This window comes from Equus asinus, chromosome 4 (assembly GCF_041296235.1).
Source record: "Equus asinus isolate D_3611 breed Donkey chromosome 4, EquAss-T2T_v2, whole genome shotgun sequence".
NCBI lineage: Eukaryota > Metazoa > Chordata > Mammalia > Perissodactyla > Equidae > Equus > Equus asinus.
The window spans coordinates 54,700,382-54,720,141 of NC_091793.1; the positions used below are offsets into that span (position 1 = coordinate 54,700,382).

General features: G+C 38.5%; 2 protein-coding genes across 9 annotated transcripts in view; both read right to left on the minus strand.

The window, feature by feature from the left end:
- The window catches only part of GLIPR1 (GLI pathogenesis related 1), a 46,588-nt gene extending 41,067 nt beyond the window's left edge, over positions 1-5,521 (minus strand). For 2 of the 8 annotated variants that reach the window (XR_011502716.1, XM_044747920.2), the window contains exon 1: positions 5,330-5,467. Coding sequence is in view for 1 of the 8 variants with exons in the window: in XM_070507312.1 (XP_070363413.1) it covers positions 5,330-5,344 (15 nt within the window). In the remaining 7 variants the exon portion in view is untranslated. Of the gene's footprint in view, positions 1-5,325 lie in introns of all 8 variants that reach the window. The other 6 variants (XM_070507312.1, XM_070507311.1, XM_014841504.3 and 3 more) reach the window with 5 other exon arrangements.
- A 10,150-nt stretch (positions 5,522-15,671) lies between these two features.
- The window catches only part of GLIPR1L2 (GLIPR1 like 2), a 39,252-nt gene continuing 35,163 nt past the window's right edge, over positions 15,672-19,760 (minus strand). Inside the window, exons 5-6 of the mRNA XM_014841487.3 lie at positions 16,254-16,280; positions 15,672-16,171 (exon numbers count right to left, since the gene is read on the minus strand). Coding sequence (XP_014696973.1) covers positions 15,843-16,171; positions 16,254-16,280 — 356 coding nt within the window. The 3' untranslated portion in view covers positions 15,672-15,842. The remainder of the gene's footprint in view (positions 16,172-16,253; positions 16,281-19,760) is intronic.

Genomic DNA, 19,760 nt, shown 5'->3' on the forward strand with positions numbered 1-19,760 from the left:
CACACTTTATGGACTTACATGGAGACATGGTGTAAAGGGAGAACTGCCTCCCATGTCCCCCAAGGCTGGAAATGAACTGAAGTCATGGGGAATCTCCTTCTGAGCAGGAAGATCAAGAGCCACTGCCATTCATGTAATGTGTTTGAAAGAACAGGAACGTCAATAAAAGGAGGCAGGCAGGTCATACAGACAGCATTCACGCAGTAGAAATTTTTGCAGCCATTAAAAGGGATTTAGACATATTTTATTAATATAATAACACATGATCCAATGAGACTTGGTTCCCAACAGAGGCATTATCAGTCAGTAAGTCTACTCCCACCAGTGGGAAAATAGAATGGGCCTGAGAACCATTCACCTGGGTTATATCTCAGCTCACAAGGTCTAATAATGGCTTGCCTGTCACTGCTGTCCCAAAGCGAGTCTAGTTTTGTGCTTCCCTAAACTGTGATCCCAGAATCCCCAGCCATTGTCTAACTATGGACATTTGCTCCCATAATTCCTAGCATTAATAATAGTTCTGGCTATTTGTATGGAATAGTTGCATATAAACCCACTGTCTCAAAACCTTTTAAGTTTACATTGTCCATGTTCACAAAGCTTCTGCACCTGTCACTCTTGGCCAGGATCCAGAAACAGAAACTCTTCATGGGCTTCCATTTTACTGCCTTTTCTTTATTATATCTCTGATTCATAAAAATTAGTTTTTTTAAAATTCTGGTTCATGGCTCCTAAACCAATTATCATTGCACCATGTTATATCAAGACTATTTTTCATATAGGACTTAGAAGCCATCTACAAAAGCAATGTCATTTTGCTTATGCACATTTATGTAGAGTACGTATGTAGAGTGTCATGTAGTCATTCACGTAGAGTACGTATGTAGAGTGTCATGTAGTCATTCACGTAGAGTACGTATGTAGAGTGTCATGTAGTCATTCACGCAGAGTACGTATGTAGAGTGTCATGTAGTCATTCACGTAGAGTACGTATGTAGAGTGTCATGTAGTCATTCATGTAGAGTAAGTATGTAGAGTGTCATGTAGTCATTCATGTAGAGTACGTATGTAGAGTGTCATGTAGTCATTCATGTAGAGTACGTATGTAGAGTGTCATGTAGTCATTTATGCAGAGTACGTATGTAGAGTGTCATGTAGTCATTCATGTAGAGTACGTATGTAGAGTGTCATGTAGTCATTTATGCAGAGTACGTATGTAGAGTGTCACATAGTCATTCATGTAGAGTACGCATGTAGAGTGTCATGTAGTCATTTATGCAGAGTACGTATGTAGAGTGTCACGTAGTCATTTATGTAGAGTACGTATGTAGAGTGTCATGTAGTCATTCACGTAGAGTACGTATGTAGAGTGTCATGTAGTCATTCATGTAGAGTAAGTATGTAGAGTGTCATGTAGTCATTCACGTAGAGTAAGTATGTAGAGTGTCATGTAGTCATTTATGCAGAGTACGTATGTAGAGCGTCATGTAGTCATTCACGTAGAGTACGCATGTAGAGTGTCATGTAGTCATTTCTGCAGAGTACGTATGTAGAGTGTCACGTAGTCATTTATGTAGAGTAAGCCACTTTAGATCTTTTCCATTATATTTAGGAAGTTGGTATAAATTTCAATACCTTGATACATTCCAAAACATGGTATCTGTTTTGCATTTCTGTTCATAGTCTGGCTGGCTGTTTGGTCAGGTAAATTTTTGCCTGGGTTCTAAGGAGAAAAACTCAACACCGATTAAATAACCTATTATTCCCACTTCTATTCCCAAATTATAAGTATCCCATTAGGAATCGGCCACATCCACAATGTTCATTTATTATTGCCCATACAGGATAGCCTTTATCCAAGTCTACAGCAATAGGCTCGGGATGACTGGATCAGTGCTGGAGTCTCCTCTCAAGATCCTTCCTTAAGGGGTACAGACACATAGAGTAAGAATGCTAACAGCACATTCTCCTGTTCTCTACTCTTCTTTAAATGCCAATATAGGGTTGCCTGATGCTGCTAGCTCTTTTCTTTCTCTCCATCTGCATCTTTCCTTTGCCCTATGAGAGGAGACAGCTTTGAGAAATACTCCAAATAGTGAGCAGCAAATATGGCACGACCAAACTCTTCCCTCTGTTCATTCCAACCTGCAGTCACGGTGTCTGTGGAGTTCCCCGCCCCCCGCCCAGCGCCCTGGGGAAGGACACTATAAGCAACAGATCTGCCTCAGTCATGAGAAGCAGGGCTGATCCAGCCCATCAACATTATTAATGAAATTCTAGCAGTCACATTTGTATAACAAGTCACAGATTACTGGAATTCTACTGTTCCTATCTTGGAGACACATAACTGAATCTCTGCTCTTAAAATAATGACTGGAATAAAAATTATCTAAAAAATTACTTAGGTAATTACACTTTGAGTTACATCTTTCATCTCTACCCCCTCAACTCCACCTCTTAGAAATAATTCAACTGGTGATCTACCTTTATTGCCTTTTAATGTGAGTTGAAACACACTCTTTTAATCTGGAACACTACTTCTTAATACTCTATCACCCCCCTTATTTTGTCTAATAATTGCTTAAAATGCCCATTTTCATTTATTCCTATGCTTTGTGGTTATGAATTATCGAAAGGATCACTTCACATTACATTTCCTGCTCCTTCATATTGTGTATTTACTGTGCTAGAAGACGCTATTTCCTGATCTGTTGATATATAACTTTGGGTCTGTATTTGTGGATAGTCTTATCTTTTTGTCTTTGTCAAGGCTCAGTCACAAAGTCAAAACCAAAAAAAGTGTCCATACCACAGAAAAACTAGTTATCACTTATTGCTCCCAAGGGTGATGAGCCATGTAACCTTGGGATCTGTTTACTGACTAAAACATAAATACATCTTTGGCTAGTTACAAGCTGGACAATCCCAAGAAACGAGCAATTTCTAGAAATGTGTCTATTGAAACTTAGCTTACAGCCCCATGCACTCTCATCTCAGGGACCTAACACTGCCAAAGCACACACAAATAAATACATCTTGTCTCAATCACTAGTACTTTCTTCCTCTGAATGTGACTGAAGGGCATGGACAAGACTAATCCATATTTTCAGATAAAGAGCTCATGGTTTTTCCTTTAAGCCCAGCATCCAAATGATGGTATTTTGTGTGTGTGTGTTTGAGGAAGATTGGCCCTGAGCTAACACCTGTTGCCAATATTCCTCTTTTTCCTTGAGGAAGATTGTCCCTGAGCTAACATCTGTGGCAATCTTCTTCTATTTTGTATGTGGGATGCCACCACAGCATGGCTTGATGAGCAGTGTGTAGGTCCATGCCTGGGATCCAAACCTGTGAACCCCAGGCCACCAAAGCAGAGCATGTGAACTCAATCACTAAGCCACTGGGCCAGCCCCCAAATGTTGGTATTTTTAAGTCTTATTCCCTGAGTTCCACATGTCAAAACAAATGGTTAGACCACTGGTCATTGACTGAGTCATTATATGTATATATAAATCTATCTATCTATCTGTCTATCTATCTATCTATTTATCTATCTATCTCTAGCTAGCTAGCTGTCATCTACTTATCTCAGTAGGGGTTATGCTACCCACACTGTATATAACTCTGTCCATTTTGCTGACATATCCCATATTTTTTTCTTTTACAAGTTTTCTGTTAGCTGGCATTCTTTCAGAAACAAGTCTCCTCCATTAACCAAGCATTGCCATCCATAAACCAAGCCTCATCATTTTTTTTTCTTTTTCTGAATATAGAAACTCATATAGGGGGCCACAAGCCTTCAAAGTTAGAAGCAAATCATTTCATGGGGACAGTCTTGGCCTCAGGGAGGTGGTCTCCTCTTGTTTACAGACAGGTTTCTGAATATACCATTTCCATTTAATCAGGTCACTTTGATAAGCTGCCTGTTTTTTATTTAACTGGTTTTCTGAAAATGCTCAGGTTCTTATTGGAATCTCTGATTTTAAAACTAGTGGAGTCTCTCATTAGTAGGTATAGTTTCAACCAATACCGAGTAGAATGCCTATAACTGCATTTCAAAGGGAAGTGGTGAGTAGCTAGATCAAGGATTATTAGGTCTAAGATCCCAGAGTTCCCTGAAGCACTTCCCAGATGTGTTTCTGCCCAAAGTACAGTTTCCTATCATGCCCTACCAGGTCTGCATTTGAAAACTTTCCTATGTCTTCAGCTTCGATTACTCCAAGGTTCCCACTTAATGAATCCTTCCTCACTCTCTCAGTGGCAGCAGACTCCTGCCACTCACAGCAGAATTTCCTGTTCACTCACAGCGTCCACACCAACAATGGGCTCTGATGTTCCTCATAACAGAATCTGTTCCTAATTTGCTAGTTTAACCCCTTCCACTCTCTCACCACTGCATCTTTCTCTCCCCTCAATATTGACATATGATCCTTGCCCTAGGATCTGGGTTGTACTGTACACTGAGCCCAGTGCTCAGAGATCCAGGAAAGCTTTGCTACTGATCCTTTGGCCATTATACCATAACCCCATCATACAGCTTCAGCCTGCCTGTCGACGGGAATTTTCATCTCATCCTCCAGGAATTATTTTCCTCATGGAAGAGAGTTTAATCTCAGGCTCTTTAAATCCCACTCTCTCTCTCTTTTTTTTTTTTTAACAATTACTTTCCCCCCATCTTCTCTGTGAAACCTTAACAGCTGTAAGATCTGCTGCATATATGATTTGACCCATGTGAAGCGTCTGTTACAGCAAGCGAATCTTAAATTCACTGTGGCAAAATGGAGGCATATCCCTCAGATTTCCCTTCAAGATAGAACCTGCCAGAGGAGTCTGGAAGATGACGGTGTAGCAGGAACTGCACTCACCTCCTTCCATGGACACAAGAAATCTATGACTACCTGTGGAACAATTTCCTCTGAGAAAGATCTGGAAACTGGATAAAAAGAACCCCCACAAAAGGGACAGCACTGATGGGGGTGGAAGAGGCAGAGATACAGCTATGCTGAAGACAAAAACCACACCCTAGCCTCAGAACTTCACAGCCAGGAGCCATCTCAAAGGGACAAAGCTTTTACCGGAGAAGCAGGGGATCTGAACTCCACAGTGGGCATCTCAACCTTTAGATTCAGCACAACCTAGATGAGATCCCATAATACCTGGCTTTGCTGGCTTTGAAGACCAATGGGGAATACACTGAGAAAAACTAAAGAACTTCAGAGAAGGAAAAGCCTGCTCTTAAAGTGCCCACACACAGATACACCCAATCTGGAAAGCAACACAAAAACATCAGATAGGAAAGTGCATAGTCCATTGATAAAAGAGACTCACTTACTAAGCTCAGAGGCATCCCAGAGAGGCAGGAGGCAGCTGGGCCCACCCTCTAGAAACTGAGACACAGGCAGCAGCCATTACTGTGACCTAGTGCAGTTGTGCTGACACAGAACTCACAGCTGCCAGTTGGATTCCTTCCTCTAGCCTGTTAGTGCAGGGGTCAGCCCCACCCACTAGAGCACCCAAGGCAACTGAGCACAGCTAAGGCAGGCAGCCTGTCCAAAGGGCTGGCCCCACCCACCAGGAAGCCCTCAGGGAATTTGTGGGTTGGTATAGGAAGGCTGTGTGGGACCTCTGCAGCAGGGTGGGGCATGTCAGTCTGCAGCAGACTTGTGCTGCTGGCTATTGTAAACAGCCACACTGGGGATCTACCCCACCTTTCAACACCTGAAAGGATTATGTGCTGCCACACCTGGCGTTGGCTACACCCATCTGCCCTCCAGAGGCAGGTGTGTACTGCAGGGCAACATAGCCAGATCTAGTCAGAGGCCTGCCCCACCCAAAAGAGGGCCCACAACAGCCATGCTCTGCAGGAGCTGCACTGGAGACCTGCAGCAATTGTGAGCTCCTGCGTCTAGCAACAAGCCACACTGGGGACCTAACTTACAAAACAGCAATAGTTGTGTGCTATTAGACCTTGCAGCCAGCTGTGCCAAGGGATTGCCTTGCCCAGTAATGTGTCCATAGCAGCCATATGTGGCTGGGTCATACAACCAGCCAGCTCAGGGGCTGGCCAAGCCTACCCATACACCAACAGCAATAGCAGCCCCATCTCAACAGAAAGGCACACATAGCCCCAATAGGGGACACCATGTAGCATTTGGCACTGGTGATGAGAGGGGGGCATGCTGCTGGACCCTATAAGACATCTCCTACATAAGGCCACATTTTCAAGATTAGGAGATATAGCTGATCTACCTATACATAGAAATAAGCACAAGGAAGCAGGCAAAATGAGGAGACAAAGGAATATGTTCCAAATAAAAGAACAGGACACATTCTCAGAAAAAGAACTAAAACAGAGATAAACACTCTACCTGCTAAAGAGTACAAACTAATGGTCATAAGGATGCTCACTGAAATGGGGAGAAGAATAGAGGAAAACAGTGAGAACTTCAACAAAGAATTGGAAAATATAAAAAAGAACCAATCAGAGCTGAAGAATAAAATAATGGAAATGAAAAATTCACTAGAGGCAATCAACAGCAGAGTAGATGACACAGAAGAACAGATCAGTGATCTGGGTGACAGAGTAGAGGAAATCACCTAAGATAAACAGAGAAAAGAAAAGAGAATTAAAAAGAATGAGGACAGTCCAAGGGACCTCTGGGACAACATCAAGTGTACTAACATTCACATTATAGGTGTTCCAGAAGGAGAGGAGAGAGACAAGGGGGTAGAAAACTTATTTGAAGAAATAATACCTGAAAATTTCCCTAACACATAGGGAAGGAAACAGACATCTAGGTGCAGGAAGCATAGAGATTATCTAACAAGATGAACCCAAAGAGGCCCACACCAACACACATTATGGTTAAAATGTCAAGAATTAAAGACAAAGAGAGAATCCTAAAACCTGAAAGAGAAAAGCAACAAGTTATGTACAAACAAAACCCCACAAGGCTATCAACTGACTTTTCAGCAGAAACTTTGTAGCCTAGAGGGGAGTGGCACAATATATTTAAAGTGCTGAAAGGAGAAAACTTACAACCAAGAATACTCTCCCTGACAAGATTATCATTCAGAATGGAAGGAGAGAAAAAAAGTTTCCCAGACAAGCAAAAACTAAAGGAGTTCATCACTTCTAAACTGGCCTTACAAGAAATATTAAAGGGACTTGTTTAAGTGGAAAAGACAGCAAATAGGATAAGAAAATTATCAAAGACAAAATATCATTGGTAAATGCAAATATACAGAAAAGGTAGTGGATCAACCACCTACAAAGCTAGTGTGAAGGTCAAAAGACAAAAGTATTAAAATTATCTATTTCCATGATAAGAGGTTAAGGGATATACAAAAATAAAAGAGGTAAAATATGGTATCAAAAACATAAAATGTGGGGAGGGGGAGTAAAAGTGTAGGGCTTTAGTGAAGAGGTCAGACTTAAGAGACCATTAACTTAATATAGATTGCTACTCACATAGGTTATTATATAAGAACCTCACGGTAATCACAAATCAGAAACCTATAACAAATACACAAAAGAGAAAGGAACCCAAACACAACACTAAAGAAAGCCATCAAATCACAATGGAAGAGAGCAAGAGAAGAAGAAAGGAACAGAAGGGCCTGCCTGGGGCATAGCGGTTAAGCTCCACTTTGGCTTGGATCCTGGGTACAGACATACACACCGCTCATCAACCCATGCTGTGGCAGGAGTCTCACACACAAAACAGAGGAAGATGGGCACAGATGTTAGCTCAGGGACAATCTTTCTCAAGCAAAAAGAGGAAGATTGGCAACAGGTCTTAGCTCAGGGCTAATCTTCAAGAAAGGGAGGGAGGGAGGGAGGGAGGAAGGAAGGAAGGAAGGGAGAACTACAAAAACATCCAGAAAAAACGTTAGAAAATGGCAATAAGTACATACTTATCAAGCTACTTTAAATGTAAATGTACTAAATGCTCCAATCAAAAGATATAGGGTGGCTGAATAAAACTAAACAACCTGTATGTATGCTGCATACAAGAGACACACTTCAGACCTAAAGATACTCACAAACTGAATGAAAGTAAAGGGATGGGAAAAGATACTCCATGCAAATGGAAATGAAAAGAAAACTGGGTTGCAATACTCAATATCAGACAAAATAGACTTTAAAACAAAAACTGTCGCAGGAGACAAAGAAGGGCACTACATAATGATAAAGGGAACAATCCAACAAGAGGTTATAATACTTGTAAATATCCATGGCCCCAACATAGGAGCATCTAAATACATAAAGCAATTATTAATAGACAAAAAAGGAGAAATAGTAACACAATAGTAGTAGGGGACTTCAACACTCCACTTACACCAATGGATAGATCATGCAAACAGAAGATCGATTTAAAAAATTGGCCTTAAGTGACATATTAGAGCAGATGGACCTAGTAAATATATACAAAACACTCCATCCAAAAACTGTAGAAAAGACGTTCTTTCTGAATGCACGTGGAACATTCTCCAGGAGAGATCACATATTAGGTCACCAAACAAGTCTCAATAATTTTAAGAAGACTGAAATAATACCAAGCATTTTACCTTATCACGACCATATGAAACTAGAAATCAATTACAAGAAGAAAACTCTAAAAGCCACAAATATGTGGAGATCAAACAAAATGCTACTGAAAAACTAATGGGTCAACAAAGAAATCAAAGAAGAAATAGGAAAATACCTGGAGACAAATGAAAATGAAAATATGACATACCAAATTTTATGGGATACAGTAAAAGTGGTAGTAAGAGAGAAGTTTATAGTAATACAGGCCTATCTCAAAAAACAAGAAAAATCTCAAACAATCTAACAATACATCTAAAGGAAGTAGAAAAAAGAACAAAGGAAGCTCAATTATCGGTAGAAGGAAGGAAATAATCTGAACAGAAATAAATGAAATAGAGACTACAAAAAAAAAATAGAAAAAAGCAATGAAACTAAGAGCTAGTTCTTTGAAAAGATTAAAAATTGACACACCTCTAGCTAGACTCACAAAGCAAAAAAGAAAGAAGGCTCAAATAAATAAAATCAGAAACGAAAGAGGAGAAATTACAATGGATATCACGGAAATACAAAGGATTATAAGAGAACACTATGAAAACCAATATGCCAACAAACTGGGGTAATCAAGAAGAAATGGACAAATTCTTAGAATCATAAAACCTTCCTAAACTGAATCAGGAAGAAATAGAGAATCTGAATAGACCAATCAATAGTAAGGAAATCGAAATGTAATCAAACACCTCCCAAAAAACAAAAGTCCAGGACCAGATGGCTTTCCTGGTGAATTCTACCAAACATTCAAAGAAGACTTAATACCTATCCTTCTCAAACTCTTCCAAAAAACTGAAGAGGAAGGGAAGCTTCCTAACTCATTCTATGAGGCCAACATTAACCTACACCAAAACCAGACAAGGACAACACAAAAAAGAAAATTATAGGTCAATATCACTGATGAACATAGATGCAAAAATCCTCAACAAAATACCAGCAAATCGAATCCAACAATACATTAGAAAGATCATACACCATGATCAAATGGAATTTATTCCAGGGATGCAAGGATGGTTCAACGTCCACAAATCAATCAACATGATACAGCACATTAACAAAACGAAGAATAAAAATCACATGAGCGTCTCAATAGATGCAGAGAAAGCATTTGACAAGATACAGCATCCATTTATGATAAAACTCTGAATAAAATGGGTATAGAAGGAAAGTACCTCAACATAATAAAAGCCACATATGACAAACCCACAGTTTATATCATACTCAGTGGTGAGAAACTGAAAGCTATCCTTCCAAGAACAGGAATGAGACAAGGATGCCCACTCTTGCCGTTCTTATTTAACATAGTATTGGAAGTCCTAGCCAGAGAAATCCGGCAATAAAAAGAAACAAAAGGGTTCCAAGCTGTAAAGGAAAAAGTAAAACTGCTGCTATTTGCAGATGACATGATTTTATATAGAGAAAACCCTAAAGAACTCACAAAAAACTATTAGAAATAATAAATGAATATAGCAAAGTTGTGGGGTACAAAATCAACATACAAAAATCAGTTGTGTTTCTATACACTAACAATGAAATAGCAGAAAGAGAAATTAAGAATACAATCTCATTTACAACTGCAACAAAAAGAATAAAATACCCAGGAAAAAATTTGAGCAAAGAAGTGAAAGATCTGTACACTGAAAATCATAAAACATTGTTGAATGAAACTGAAGAAGACACAAAGAAATGGAAAGATATTCCATGCTCTTGGATTGGAAGAATTAACATAGTTAAAATGTCCACACTTCCTGAGCAATCTACAGATTCAATGCAATCCCTATCAAAGTCCCAATGACATTCTTCAGGGAAATAGAACAAAAAAGCCTAAACTTTATATGGAACAACAAAAGACCCCTAATAGCCAAGGTAATCCTGAGAAAAAAAAGAACAAAGCAGGACGTATTACAATCCCTGATTTCAAAATATACTATAAACCTGTAGCAACCAAAACAGCATGGTACTGACACAAACACCAACATATGGATCAATGGAACAGAACTGACAGTCCAGAAACAAACCCACACATCTATGACAGCTAATTTCCAACAAAGGAACCAAGAACATACAACGGAAAAAGGAAAGTCTCTTCAATAAAGAGTGTTGGGAAAACTGGACAGCCACATGCAAAAGAATGAAAGTAGACCATTATCTTACACCACACACAAAAAGTAACTCAAAATGGATTAAAGTAAAACTTGCAACCAGAAAATTCCTAGAAGAAAATACAAGGCAGTATGCTCTTCAACACTGGTCTGAAACACTATCTTTTTGAATACCATGTGTCCTCAAGCAAGGGAAACAAAAGAAAAAATAAACAAGTGGGACTATATCAAATTAAAAAGCTCTTGCATGTCAAAGAAAACCATTAACAAAGAGAAAAGAGAACCTAACAACTGGAAGAAGATCTTTGCAAATCATATATCTGATAAGGGGTTAATATCCAAAATATATAAAGAATTCATACAACTCAACAACAAACAAAAAAACCAAATAACGCAATGAAAAAATGGGCAAAGGATATGAACAGACTTTTCTCCAAAGAAGATACACAGAGAGTCAACAGGCACGTGAAGAAATGTTCAACATATGTAATCATCAGAGAAATGCAAATCAAAACTATGCTAAGATATCACCTTAGTATAAACACGGACAAAGAGAACAGTTCAGTGGTTACCAGGGGGAAGTGAGTTGGGGGGTGGGCACAAAGGGTGAAGGGGAGGTTTTATATGGTGATGGACAAATAATAATGTACAAGCGAAATTTCACAATGTTGTAAGCTATTATGACTTCAATAAAAAAATAATTTGAAAAGAGAATAGAAAAAGAACCCCGTACCTACAATGAGATATCACCTCACATTCGTCAGAATGGCTATAATTAAAAAAGGAAATAAGAGTTGGAGAGGATGTGGAGAAAAGGGAACCCTCATACACCGCTGGTGGGAAAGTAAACTGGTGCAGCTACTAGGGAAAACAGTATGGAGATTCCTCAAAAAATTAAGAGTAGAACCACCATATGATCCAGCTATTTTGCTTCTGGGGATTAATCCTAAGAACATGAAAACACTAATTCGAAAAGATATACACACTCGTATGTTAATTGCAGCATTATTCACAATAGCCAAGACTTGGAAACAACATAAGTGCCCACCAATGGATGAATGGGTAAAGAAGATGTGGTATATAGATACAGTGGAATACTACTCAGCTATAAAAAAAGATGAAATCTTGCAGTTTGTGACATCATGGATGGATCTTGAGGGTATTATGCTAAGTGAAATAAGTCAGATGGAGAAAGCCAAATACTGTATGATTCCACTCATAAGTGGAAGAGAAAAACAACAACAACAACAAAACAAGCACAAAGATAGAGATTAGATTGGTGGTTACCAGAGGGAAGGGGGAGGGGGAAGGTGAAAGGAGTAAAAGGGCACATGTGTGTGGTGACAGATGATAATTAGTCTTTGCATGGTGAACATGATGTAGTCTACACAGAAATCAAAATACAATGATGTACACCTGAAATTTATATAATGTTATAAACCAATGTTACCTCAATAAAAAAAATAAACTTTAAAGTGAAAAGGTAGTTAAAAAAACAAAAGATGGAACCTGCCATGAGGAGTGCAGTTAGCTGAGAGCCATCAGCAGCAGCAACGTTGGAATCTGCCACAGCGTCTCAGCCAAGGCTATACTTTTCCAGGACAACCCCAGTCAATGACTGAGCACAACAGCCCTAACAAGCCATTTCTGCCCAACACCTACTTCTCCCAACATGCAAGATCTCCATGGGGGATTTTTGCATCACAGCTCCCCTTTGTGTGGGCTGAGATTTTCTCAGAGTTGCCTTGCAGTCTGAGCCTCCTCCAACTGAATTTCACAGGTGTCAGATATGCACGGTACTCTGAAGGCTTTCCCTGCCCACTCGTGCTCTCCCAGCCCTTTGTGTGTTTGTGTTCCAATAAAACTTTATTTATGGACACTGAAATTTGAACTGTATAAAATTTTCATGTGCCACAAAGTATTCTTTTTTTATTTTCTTAAAATACTTTTTATTTTAGAACAATTTTAGATTTACAGAAAAATTGTGAAGACGGTACAGAGAGTTCCCATACACTCCAAACCTACTGTTCCCATTATTAACATTTTACAGTATATTTGTCACAATTAATGAACCGATTTTGATACATTGTTATTAACTAAAGTCCACACTTTAATCAGATTTTCTTAGTTTTCACCTGATGCCTGTTTTATTTTCTAGGATCCCATTCAGGATACCACATTACACTTAGTAGTCTTGCTTCTAAGCTTAGACTCCTCTTGGTTGTGATGGTTTCTCAGGTTTTCCCTGTTTTTGACGACCTTCACAGTTTTTAGGAGTACTGGTCTGTATTTTATAGAATGTCCCGTAATTGGGATTTGTTTGATGTTTTTCTCATGATTAGTCTTGGACTGTATGTTCTCGGGAAGAAGACTAGAGGTAAAATGCCATTTTTGTCATACCATAGCAGGGAAATATGCTAGTAACCTGACTTACCACTGGTGATATTGACCTTGCTCACTTAGCTCAGGCAGTGTTTGTCAGATTTCTTCACTGTCAAGTGACTCTTTTTTCTACCTCTTCCCATATTGTATTGATGCCTCCATTTTTACAGGCATCACCTAAGAAATCTCTTATACTTCTAGTTCTGTCTTGACATTACATTCAGGAGGATCTAAACTGGCACAGTTGGTTTCAGTAGTGGCCCATGGGAGCGACCGGTAAGAAATCATGATCCCGTGCTTAGTTACTGGAATGGGCCAGTTTTCACACCTGGAAACCGTCAACTGAAGAGGTGGCTGAGTTCCCAGGAGAAAGCCACTAGTATGCATTTTAAAGATTTCCCTAGTACTTCACAAAAGGGACCTATGGACATGTACTTGAAGGACTATATACTTGAAAACGGGAGTATCCACACATTTGGGCAAATATCAGATGCAGGATGTGATTTGACATCAAACCAAAGTATCATCATGGGGTCAAATCCAAGCAGGACCAGAAGGCATGAGTGAGCAGACAACCTAGACCTCCATTTCACCCAGCATAGTTATACCAGCCCCCTTTCTCAGCTCACACCTATGACTATATTGAAGGGGTTCCTATACCTTCAAATAAAGGTAACGAAAAAAATCCAAATCTTAGTTTATCAATTGGTTGGTTCGACATGCTGGTGTAAGCTAAAAATGGACAATGGCTGCATTACAGCCATACTCGGCGGGGGGGGGGGGGGGGGGGAGTGGGTCCTTGAAAGATAGTGGAGAGGGAAAATCTTCAAGGTGGAGCTTTCAATGGTATACCTGCTCATCCACTTTGTATGGAAGAATAAGTGGCCTGAGATGAGAATCAATATGGACAGTAGCAAATGCTGGGCCAGAGGTTGGGTGTTGAGAAGGAAAAGGATTGAAAGATCAGAAATAAGAGGATCTAGGGCAGACCAATTGGCACTTGGTGGCAAGTTGACTATCTTGGGCTCCTTCCATCCTGCAAAAGCCAGTGGTTTGTCTTCATTGGAATAGATACCTATTCTGACATCTTTTCTGGGTATGGGTTTAACTTTCTTGCCCTCAGAGTCTTAACTAACACCACCATGTGTGGGTTTCCTGAGTGCCTGATCCACAGGAATAGGATACCACACAAACTAGCATCCTATCAGAGGTCTCACTTCACAATGAAGGATTTTCAGAAGGGAGGCCCTGATTTGGAATTCACTGGTTGAATTACACATCACTTCATGTAGAAACTTCTGGCTTGATAAAGCATTGGGATGGTCTTTTGCAGGTGCAGCTAACATGCCAGCTTAAAGGCAATACTCGATATTGCCTAGAGGAAGACTACATGGGACCAGGAACCAAGGGGTGGAAGCTGAAGTGGCCTCATTACCATCATGAGCAATCATATTCCATGAAATTACCCAGAGAGTCTGTTGCAGAGTAGACGTAGGAGAACAGAAGTTAGATATATAACAAGTTAGTCACAGCAGGAATGGAACACAGTATCAGGACGAATTTATACTTATAAATGCAGCAGAATGTTCGTAGATTAATTTCTTCTCAGTCCTAGGTTGAACCACTTCAGAGATCCAAAGTCAGTTTTCTCATTTAAAAAATGGAAGTAATATCAACTTTACAGAGTGGTTTTGGGTATCACATAATTACGTGAATTTATATATATATATATATAAAGCAGAGCTCTTGAAAAAAACAAACGAAAAACCAGAAACTACTGAACAGAGGATAGTTCAGGGCTTTTTTGTATAATTCTCATCTTGCCCCATTTAAGGACAGGCTTTTAACATAAGAGAGTTGATAAACAGAGTTTATACCACTTTACATACTTTGCTATGTTAGGTAGTTTTATTCAGTTCATTTATTAGTCTTACAACTGGTAAGTAGTTAATTTATATTACTAATTTATGAATGTTTACTATACATATTGAATAACAAGTAAATAACTTTTTAAAAATTTATTTTATTTTATCACATAAACTTGGAAGCAGCCAGATTGCTCAATCACAGCTAAATTTTGACATTTATTAGCCCTTGGTGGCAACAAATCACATAGCCTAGTAAAGAATTACAGCAAGGCTTTAACGAAATAGTAACATGAAGTAGAAATAATAAATTTGTCTCCTAACAGTATGTACAAGTACCATCTAAACCATTCCAAACACATATACAACAAAGGCAAATAATGATATTAGATGCATTCAAATCACATGGAAAACACCACCACCACCAATAAGAACTGTTACAGTAATGATAAAACAGCAAAACCAAGTGATTAAATGGTCGTCCTGAACTTCAAATGGTCCTGAGCACCTTACATGGACAATCTTATTTAATCCTCAAAAAACTTATCACATTTAAAAAATATTTAAAACACAGAGATAGAAACACATTTAAGAAATAGAAATTCTCTCCTTCATCAGGTGACATAGTGAAATCTTAAGATTAATTAGACTGGTCAAATATTTTTTAGTATTTCTATCATCACATCTTTATCCGTTCTTAGTGTCCAAGAGCTTCCCTTATAATACTTACTAGAAAATACATGCTTTTGTTTGTTTTCCAAATTTAAATTGGTTGAATAAGTATGAGAAAGAAGAGAATAAAAGGTATTGCAATAGTGGTTTGTACATATTCTTTCTTGTTAAAGCTCAGTGTTCTTGTCTTTTGGGTTTTTGCCTTTTTTGTATTATGCTTTTGTCCTACGATGGTGGTAAATCTTACCCCTCCTCTTCCTCCTCCTCCTCCACTTTGTCCTCCTCTTCCTCCTCCTCCACTTTGTCCTCCTCTTCCTCCTCCTCCTTCTCTTTGTCCTCCTCTTCCTCCTCCTGCTCTTCCCCCTCTTCCTTTTCTGGCTCTACTTCATTTACCTCAGGGGTAGATAACATCTGTTCTTCCAATAATATATTTGGAAACTGAGACTGTATCATCAAAACAACTGTGGCACAAAGTGAAAAAGATAGCACTCTCAGAAAGAAAATAAATATGCATAGTGGATCACAGACAACTGGCCGGGGCACTTCCCACCTTGGATACCAATATCGGTAATCTGTAAATAAAGAAGGAATTGGAAACTGGATTTCACAAAAAGTAGTTAAATTGTTCAAGAAATAAAGGACAACAATACATACATATGGCTTGGTCACGCTCTGCATTACCTAGAAAGACAAAGAAAGTACATAGAGAATTACATAAAATTTCTTCTTTCTCTAGAATATAATTTTTCCAACAATAGCATCATCCTCCTAGTTCTCAGGCATCATGCCCTCATCTTTGATGTCCTCCCTCCAACCAGTAGCTAGTGATAAAGTCCAATACATTCTCTTTTAAGAGAAAGTCAGCCTGGCCTGCTAGAGAAGGCATGGAAGTATAGGAGCGAGGAGATGTGGATCCTAGCACTAACTCTAAATCTAGTACTAATTCTAAACTAGTCTCTAAATCATTGTGTCACCTTATATAAGTCACTTCACTTTGCCCTCTAGAAATTTTTCCAGGCTCAATATTCTAGGACTCTATAACATCTCTTATTTTCATCTCCCCACCCCAGATCATTCCAAATTAATCTTCTGAATCTTCTCACTTTCCTCGGTGAGCTCTTATTTTCACAAGATTTCAGTTCTTCTTCATTCCTAGACAAGATTTCAGTTCTTCTTCATTCCTAGACAGCAAAGTTAACTCTATAGCCTGGGATTCATTGTTTTTGCTATCTGGCCCAATACTCTTCAAGTATTTTTCAGGAAATAAATTTCCTTTTCCCTGCACACCTGGGCAATGAAGGCCAGACAACCATTCCTGGATTCTGCCAGGAAGGAGAGTGGGAGGAAGAACGAGTTTTCACACACAGAGAGCCCAGTGGCAACCAGGGGCTTTGTCTTGCAGTGGCAGTACCCTTAGAGGGAAAGTTGGAAATCGTGCTTCAGCATCTTGGAGAAGATGTTGGGTCTTTGAGGTTATTTTAGCCTTTTGTGCTTGGTCTTATTTATTCCTTCATATTTTAGGCAGTGATTTCTATTTTGGGGCTCCTTTTAAAAAATTTTTACCATACAGTCTTTATTTTCTCTTCTTCATTCTGTGTATGTGTATTTATTGATTGCTTAGAAAGAGCAATGATGTAATTAGTACGTTTGTTCTTTGCATCTTCCTTCCTTTCTCATCACTTATTTTCACTAGGCATTCTTCTTTTACTTTTGCACTTGATCAAACATTTAAATACATTTAAATTTACTTATCTCTTTATTGTTGGATTTGTCAGCTTTAAATAATGTCTTTTGGCCCCTGGTTATAAAAGAGAAGGAAATTAAGCACATTTTTCTACCTCTCTTTTCTCCCAAGTTTTATTAGTTTCATCACTTGTATATTACATATATATCAGATATTTGTAAATTTATTATTTCTCTTTGTAGTTACAACCTTCTGATTTGTTTTAGTCTTTGCCTATCAATTAAGGTTCAACGCTTACAGACAGTTCTTTCAGTTCAGCTTTTCACTTTTCCATTCGTCTCCTCTTTTTGGTGAAAGTCATCCTCTAGGAGTTTACTGAGGAAGTGTTGATGAGAACTATGTACCACAAGTACTGCATGTTCCCACAATATTTGTTTGTTTGCTTATACTTAAATAATAGATTTGGCTGCATACAAATTCTTGGTTCACACTTCTTGCCTTAAGGCTGATACAGGTATTACTCCATTGTCTCTTAGTATTGATTGTTATAGTAGAGAAGTTCGAGGCCAGGCTGAATTTTACCCCTCAATGCAGGACTGTCAATTGCCAACGCAGCATCACTACCACACCAGCGTAAAGTCAATTATGTACTGTACAGCTGGAACAGGGAACTAAGTACCTTTCTGTGAATTCCTTTCTCTGTATAGCTTCAGGTTAGAGTTTGCTGATGAAAGAAATGCAAGTGAAATTTGGAAGATATAAGAGAAGTGGAGACCATCATTCTCCAGAGTTGGTTGTTAGCCAAAGACCGGAATGGATGTGAGATTCAGTGGCTTCTTGGTAGAATGGGAAACTATTTGCTTTGCTGCCAAAAGCTGAGACAATTGGTGGGAGCTTTCTGAAAGATTCTTGAGAATTGCAGCAATTTCCTGGTGAGATTCTGAGAGCCACCTATTTTTGGTGCTTCAGACTAAGAGGTCTTCAGTATCTGCTTCCCTGACCCTTTGACTACAGTTTCTCTGCCCTTCCATGGTAACTTCTCTGACCTTTGCTCCCATGGAGTTAACAGCACTCATGTAAACTATGTTAAACACTATATTCTTGGAATACTTAGAGTGGCTGTTTTCCTGACTCAACCCAGACTGTTAAACTCTCTAATAAATGATTTTACATTTTTGCTTGGATACTTAAAGGATTCTTCCTTTTCTTCTAACTTACTAGGCAGTATCTAAATAGTGACTGTTTAGTGTTATTTTTTCCTGGCACATAGTATGCACTTTCTTTTTTTTCTTTACAAGGTTGTCTTTATTTATTTTTTAATTGAAGTATAATTGACATATAACATCATGTTAGTTCTAGGTATATGACATAATGACTTGATGTTTGTATATTCTGCAAAATGATCACCACAATAAGTCTACTTAACGTCCATCCCCAAAGAGTTACAAAAATATTTTTCTTTTGATGAGAACTTTTAAGATCTACTCTCTCAGTAATTTCACATATGCAAAACAGTATTACTAACTATAGTTACCATGCTGTACATTACATCCCCATGACTTATTTATTTTATAACTGGAAGTTTATAGTAAACTTATAAGTTTATAAGTTATAACTGGAAGTTTTCAGCCCCGTCACTCATTTCACCCACTCCCTCAACCTCACCTCTGGCAACCACCACCAATCTGTTTTCTGTATCCATGAGTTTTTTTTTTTTTCTTTTTTAGATTCCACATATAAATGAGATCATACAGTATTTGTCTTTCTCTGTTTGACTTATTTCACTTAGCAAATGCCCTCAAGGTCCATCCATGTTGTCACAAAAGGCAAGATTTCATTCTTTGTTATGGCTGAATAGTATTCCACTGGAGATATGTATATCACATCTTCTTTATCCATTCATCCATCAATAGACACTTAGGTTGTTTCCACGTCTTGGCTATTGTAAATAATGCTGCAATGAAGAGTGAACAGGGGGATGCACATATCTTTTCAAGTAAGTATTTTCATTTTCTTCAGATAAACACCCAGAAGTAGAATTGTTGGATCATATGATAATCCTGTTTTTAATTTTTTGAAGAACCACCTACTGTTTTCCATTAGTGGCTGCACCAATTTGTATTTCATAGTATGCACTTCTAATGCTTAGATTCAAGAATTTCTATTTCTGAAGGTTTTTTTAATTATTTCTTTAAATATCTATATATCTATCTACAGCTATATTTCCTGTTCTATTATTTTGGTTCCGTTCTTTGGGGCCTCCAATTATTTACATGTTGAATCTGATTTACCTGTGCATATTTATAATTTTCTCCTTAATCTTTTAAATCCCTTGCTTGCATTTCTCAATCATGTCCTTCATATCCCTTATTGTGTTTTCCAGCATTTTTGGTTCCTTGCACTGTTTCCAATGTGATCTTCATTTCTGTAATGGTTCTACTTTTTTCTTTCAGGTTTTTCCTATGCTCTACTAGCAG